The following is a 6,000-nucleotide window of genomic DNA, read 5'->3' on the forward strand; positions in this document are numbered from 1 at the left end:
GAGAGTTGTGGGTACTATTCATAGCGATAAATTATAAACACACATTCAATTTGACTCTCGACAACGAATTCTTGTTTATACAAGCAGTTAAATAATATAAGCAGTTTCATAGTATAATAACGTTTTTTTTTCTTGTCTATGCGGATTTTTTATTTATTTTTTTATTTAAATTTAAATATACAGAATAAAGAAATATAATTACAAAACAAACAAGAGAAATAGAAATAAAATCATACAAGCAATATAAAAATTAGATACAGTAGTATTAACAAAATTTGAGACCGAATGAGCAGCGCTCGTGCTCGGTTGCAGTTCAGATATAATATTAAAATAAAAATAATAATAAAAATAAAAATAAATAAGTAAAATAAAATAGGAACTAAAATATAATTACAGCGGCAATGGAATTATATAATATAATATTAACACTAGAGAAGAATAATATCGCACGTGAAAAGTAGGACTAATATATATTTCAAAATTATAGAATACAAATATAATATAGGTTGATTAATTCATACACGTAGGCTATAAATTTATTTAATCAAATTGAAGATATTAACACGTTTCTAAGTTTCTTGTTATATGTTAGTGGGTTACATGTTAGAAGTTCTGGGTGTAATTTAGTTAAAGCATTGTACAATGGAGGGCCAAAATTTATGCTATGCTTTAGACCAGCAGATGTGAGACATTTAGCTTCTACTAATGTTGAATTAATATTTCGTCTTGTGTCATAATTGTGTGTCTGTAATACAAACTTATTACGATTTTTATGATAAAATTTTAACAGCGTATACTTATAAATTTGTTCAATATTAAATACATTAAATTCAGAATAAATTAATTTAGTTGGATAATCGAAACATTTCTTCAAACAAATTTTAATTATTCGTTTTTGTAGTAAATTTAACGGACAAAGATTACTTTTTGTACTCCCACCCCAAACAATTATACCATATTGAATAATAGACTGAATAATGGCCAAATAAACATTTCGTAGAACTCTAATAGATAAGTAGCATCGAAGATTAACGAATTTATAAATTGTTTTACGAAGCCTCTTACAAAGATAAGTAATGTGATGAGGCCATTTTAAATTCTGATCAATAATGATACCCAGATATTTGACGTATTGCAATATAATAAATGCAGCTGCACACTTTCCTTTCACTCTCACCGCGACCACGATAATGCGACTTCCGACTTCCACAAGGTGTTCAAGAACAAACTTCAGAAAAGGTTTACCAAGAGTTGTTTTTAAAAAACAAATTTTACTGTAAAATGAAAATAGGGGAAAAAAGGTAAAACAAAAATGCGACTGCCTAGGTTAACTAATCGAATTATTATTTATTAAGGTGTTATAGTAGGCTAATTTCTAGTAATTAGCAATATTTCATGTTATGAGGCAGTGGTGTTAGTATTTTATTTAATGACGCCTTCAAATGTAGAGGTTATTCAGTGTCGAAATAAAACGTGGGCGAGAAAAGGTCGATAAACTTTGCTTGTGCTCTGTTAGGATCAGGATTCTTTCACGTACCGGTACTGTAAATCTGCAATATGGGACCCACAGCTTTAAACTTCTCTTCCGGAGGAAGCCACTATAAAGATTTGATCAAACTTTAAAGTCCATCACCTTCGGTCAGGTTTGAATATGGAGATAACATGTTCTATGTTTGAACATACGTACTATTGTGTTAAAGGGACTGCCGATATAAAATGTTTCTGCGTGACGGCAAGACACATTTTTATTCACTATGTATAATATCATAGACGGGTAGTTGTACGATTTCGACCAAATCCGTTTACCAGTAAATGGTAAACTGATGGTACGATATGCCAATATGGAACAATGACATAGCCTAGTTGTAATTTGCACGTATATTATATACATAAAATTTAAAAAAAGAACTCAATTCCTATATAACTCTGCCACCGAAAATAAAACATTCTATTCTATTCTGTATTAATATATATTACATTTAAATAGAAGTTCTTAAGAGACACGTATTTTACATGTAAAAACAAATAGACAAAATATTTACTCCACCATCATACTGAAATATAATGAAAATACTCACTGATAGTTTCGTTGAAACGGTGTACCGGAGCTTTCGAAAATGACATTTTTAAACCATAATCCCTTGAAAAGTACTATGAATAACACTAAGAATGTAAAATACTATTATTTTTGTGTAACAGATGTTTAGACAGCGATTTTTGAACCCATACCAAATCTATAATCTGCACCCTATAATAACCAGACTTGTTTATTATCGTAACGTTGCCTAACAACCAGAAGATAGAGAAAATGACAATCGTTGCCAATATTATTACCGGTAAGGAAGTTTATTTACTGATACAGCAGTCCTATTTCATTAATTCCATTTTAATATATCTGTATTAAATAAGGTAGAGATGTATAAATTACGTAATGAATGACTAGCAAATAATTTTAGCATCGGAGACATCGTCATAAAGTCTTGTACTGTATAGGATATCTTCGGAATTTTTCGTATTCCTTTCTGCTGATCACAGCATCAGCGGTATTATCAAGATAGCCGTGAGGTGTTACACTTGAAAGCGAAGAAAATAGAATATCTAATAATGTTAATGCATACTCTATGTATTAAGGTAGGAAGATAATAATTGCGTTGTATAAAATCTCTCAATTGAAGACCTCTCCGGAATAAGGAAGTTACTAACAAAACTGTAATTCATGTTTCAGGAGAAACGAAAATTATTTTAGAGGCATATTCCATTAAGCCTACACAAATTCCACAATTTGGGACATCTGGCCGAAATCTACGGCTGACCACTAGGATCCAGAATACAAAGCAGAGGTTAAATTAAAAATACAATATGATTGCGGAGAGAATACGGAACAATGATAAATTTAAAAATAAAGTACAATTTGATTTCGGAGAAACATGAGATGAAAATACATTGAAGAGTAATGAAATGAAGTAAAAAAAATACATAGTATTATACAAGTGATTGTGTAAAATGGATAATGAATCTCGCAATACCATTAGACAAATTTAGTTAATGTCCTCATTAGAAAATTTAAGAGAAACCATTTAACTAAACAAGGATACAAGTTTATTCAGCCATTGGACGCAATAATTTTTTTATAAATCAATGCTTCAAAAATTAATTTTTCCATCTACATCATATATTTCAAGAATTTGATGTTACATCCTTTTTCTGAGCAGGTATTCAATTACAAAGGAAACGTAGAGTGACTGGCAAAAGGGCCTATGTGGAAATGAACATTTTTCGAAAAGATGTAGTCTGAGAAAATCCTTAACGGTCTGTTTTCAAGAAGTTTAAATACTCTCCCTGTCCCACCCAAACCAGTTCTGATCATCACGACACTGAATAGGCCCTATGCCCGGTAGCAGCCAAATCTTCATTGGTAAAAAAATGCGAGGTTGTCACATTTCCCACTGTCATCTGCCAGTGCCAACGATTTTTAATGTTACGCTGGATGACAATTCTTTCATTTAAGTAGCTATTATTCTCAGTTGTTGCTGTATGGAGTGAGTTTTTGAAATAGCCTATACCGTGTATTTCCAATATCTATGGTGTTGAACAGCAATCTCGCATGTCACAAAAAGTGAACAAAACGGGATTTCACTTTATTGTTAACAAAAAATCTTCCCGAATCTTCTGCAAATATATCTTAAGTCAAGGCATGGATACAAACTTCACATTTAAAAAAAGTCCACGTACTGTATGTTATAGTCCCGTCGCTCTAATTTCCGGCAGCCAATCACGTTTCAGGTCGGCTACATTTAAACGTGTGCGTCTTGTGATTCGCTGATGAAGGCGTTATGAATTTCCTAAGGCTGGATAAATACTTAATATAATCGCCCGCCATTTTGGCTCTTTCGTTGGCGTTCGCAGAAAGCACACGAGGACATTAATTGCCGCTCAATTATATGCCCAATTACAGTGCGTTTGATTTATTATCATAGGAGCTACGACATGATAATGTTTAACGGTGTGGCAAATAGATCCCTCGTCTGGTAGCTCGGCAACGAAAGAACAAACATGGCGAACGATACTACCTACCTAGACTTTATAGAGCCTTGACTTCCTAAGACGTAAGCAAAGAGGCGGAGTCACGCCGGGAATAACAGCGTCGCGACTATAGATATTTGTTTGCTGTTCTCTTATTTCAAATTCTGCTCACCGCTACCCTGGTCTACTTGACTTCTCGTTTTCAGAATTTGTCCGCTTATCATCAGCTAATTACCAGGTCTCATCATAACAATTTACTCATTATACCCTACCATAGGACATCTTTATATTCTATATTCTTCATCCTATACAGTTTCAGTTGCTAGAAATTGGAACTCGTTTTCGAGTGATGTAAGGGGTTGTTGGACAATAACTTCATTTAGGTCAAAATTACATACGAATAAATTCTTGCTTAACAGATTAATTACTGATTAATATTTGTTACCTATAATAACACTAACATGTCCATTCTTATTATTACCGTTAATTTCTCTAAATAGAACACAAAACCTCTAATAGCAAAATCTCATTACATTAATATTATTCTCATTATATCAATATATTTAAATTTATATTTTGCTCCCTGTAACATAGTTCTAGTACACTTCTATTAAATTAATTCTCATCATTTAACCAACTAGCTATCTCAACTTAATTACAATTCTTTACATATTGCATATAGACTGAAATGAATTAGATTAGCTTATAAATTATTACTTTTTCGTATAGGTTTTATCTCAATTTAAATAAACATACGAATGTATGAATTTAGCCTATAACATCCCTTGAGGGCTAAGGCCTCCCACCGGTAGGTGGGGTAGCTTTACGAGCACTCACTTAGGCCTATGCAGAGGGTGCCGGCACTCACTAGGCATAAACATATACTAGTCGTTAAAACTTAACTGAAGAATATTGCTGGAGAATCTTTAGCAGTGAGGGAAAAAAGCAGAGGCGGTATTGCTACCCTAAGATTTTCCTCTGGCATACCTCTATTTAAAAAAAAGGCATACCCGTCACTTACAACATAGACGTAAATTATGCATACAATAAATTGTTTCATACAGTCAGTAACGCGAATCTTTGAAGCTTACGCAACACATTCAATTTCTTAATAAAATAATTTCAAGTTACTTCGGTTATTTACCAGATCATTTTACTACAGTGTCCTTTGAGACACCATTTAAAATAATGTTAAAGCTTCAAAGTGCCTTATTTAATCTATACTAATAATAAATCTATAGCCGAAATGTTTCTGGTAATTTTCGATTTTCCAAAAATAATTGGTCCTAACATATATAATTAATCACCCTGAAATTGAAAATCGCTTTTTTGAAATTTTTGTTTGTATGTCTGTCTGTATGTTTGTTACCTTTTCACGCGATAATGGCTGAACGGATTTCGATGAAAATTGGAATATAAATTAAGTTCGTTGTAACTTAGATTCTAGGCTATATGAAATTCAAAATACATTATTTAAAAGGGGGGTTATAAGGGGGCCTGAATTAAATAAATCGAAAGATCTCGCTTATTATTGATTTTTGTGAAAAATGTTACATAACAAAAGTTTCTTTAAAAATAATTTCCGATACGTTTTATCCCTTGAAAAATATTGATGGGACTGATATTTAATGAGATAAATGAGTTTTAAAATTAAAATAACTGCCATCTAAGGCCGTGTATTGAATTAAAAAACAAATGACTTCGTCTATAAGGCGCCTTGGACAGCAACAATCGAAAGCTATGAAAGATAGCCTACATATAATGTTTCTGTGTTTGTATGAAGTAATATCGGAAGCTAAATTAACCGATTTGTATAATTAATTATTAATTCACCATTGGAAAGTGTAGTTTCTCTGGATGTACATAATGCTATAATGTTATTACTTCTGAGTGAATCGAGGACAGGTAAGATTAAAATAGCTTCTTATGCACAGAAAACTTGATAGGCTATTTTGTACATTCGTTTCCTGTATTTCC

At 32.1% G+C, this 6,000-nt stretch overlaps 1 protein-coding gene across 1 annotated transcript in view; it reads right to left on the reverse strand.

Annotated features, from left to right (window-relative positions):
- The window catches only part of LOC138697642 (putative leucine-rich repeat-containing protein DDB_G0290503), a 59,368-nt gene extending 57,115 nt beyond the window's left edge, over nucleotides 1-2,253 (reverse strand). The window contains exon 1 of the mRNA XM_069823068.1: nucleotides 2,079-2,253. Coding sequence (XP_069679169.1) covers nucleotides 2,079-2,124 — 46 coding nt within the window. The 5' untranslated portion in view covers nucleotides 2,125-2,253. The remainder of the gene's footprint in view (nucleotides 1-2,078) is intronic.
- Between the last annotated feature and the right edge of the window lie 3,747 nt (nucleotides 2,254-6,000).

This window comes from Periplaneta americana, chromosome 4 (genome assembly GCF_040183065.1).
Source record: "Periplaneta americana isolate PAMFEO1 chromosome 4, P.americana_PAMFEO1_priV1, whole genome shotgun sequence".
In the NCBI taxonomy this organism is placed as follows: Eukaryota; Metazoa; Arthropoda; class Insecta; order Blattodea; family Blattidae; genus Periplaneta; species Periplaneta americana.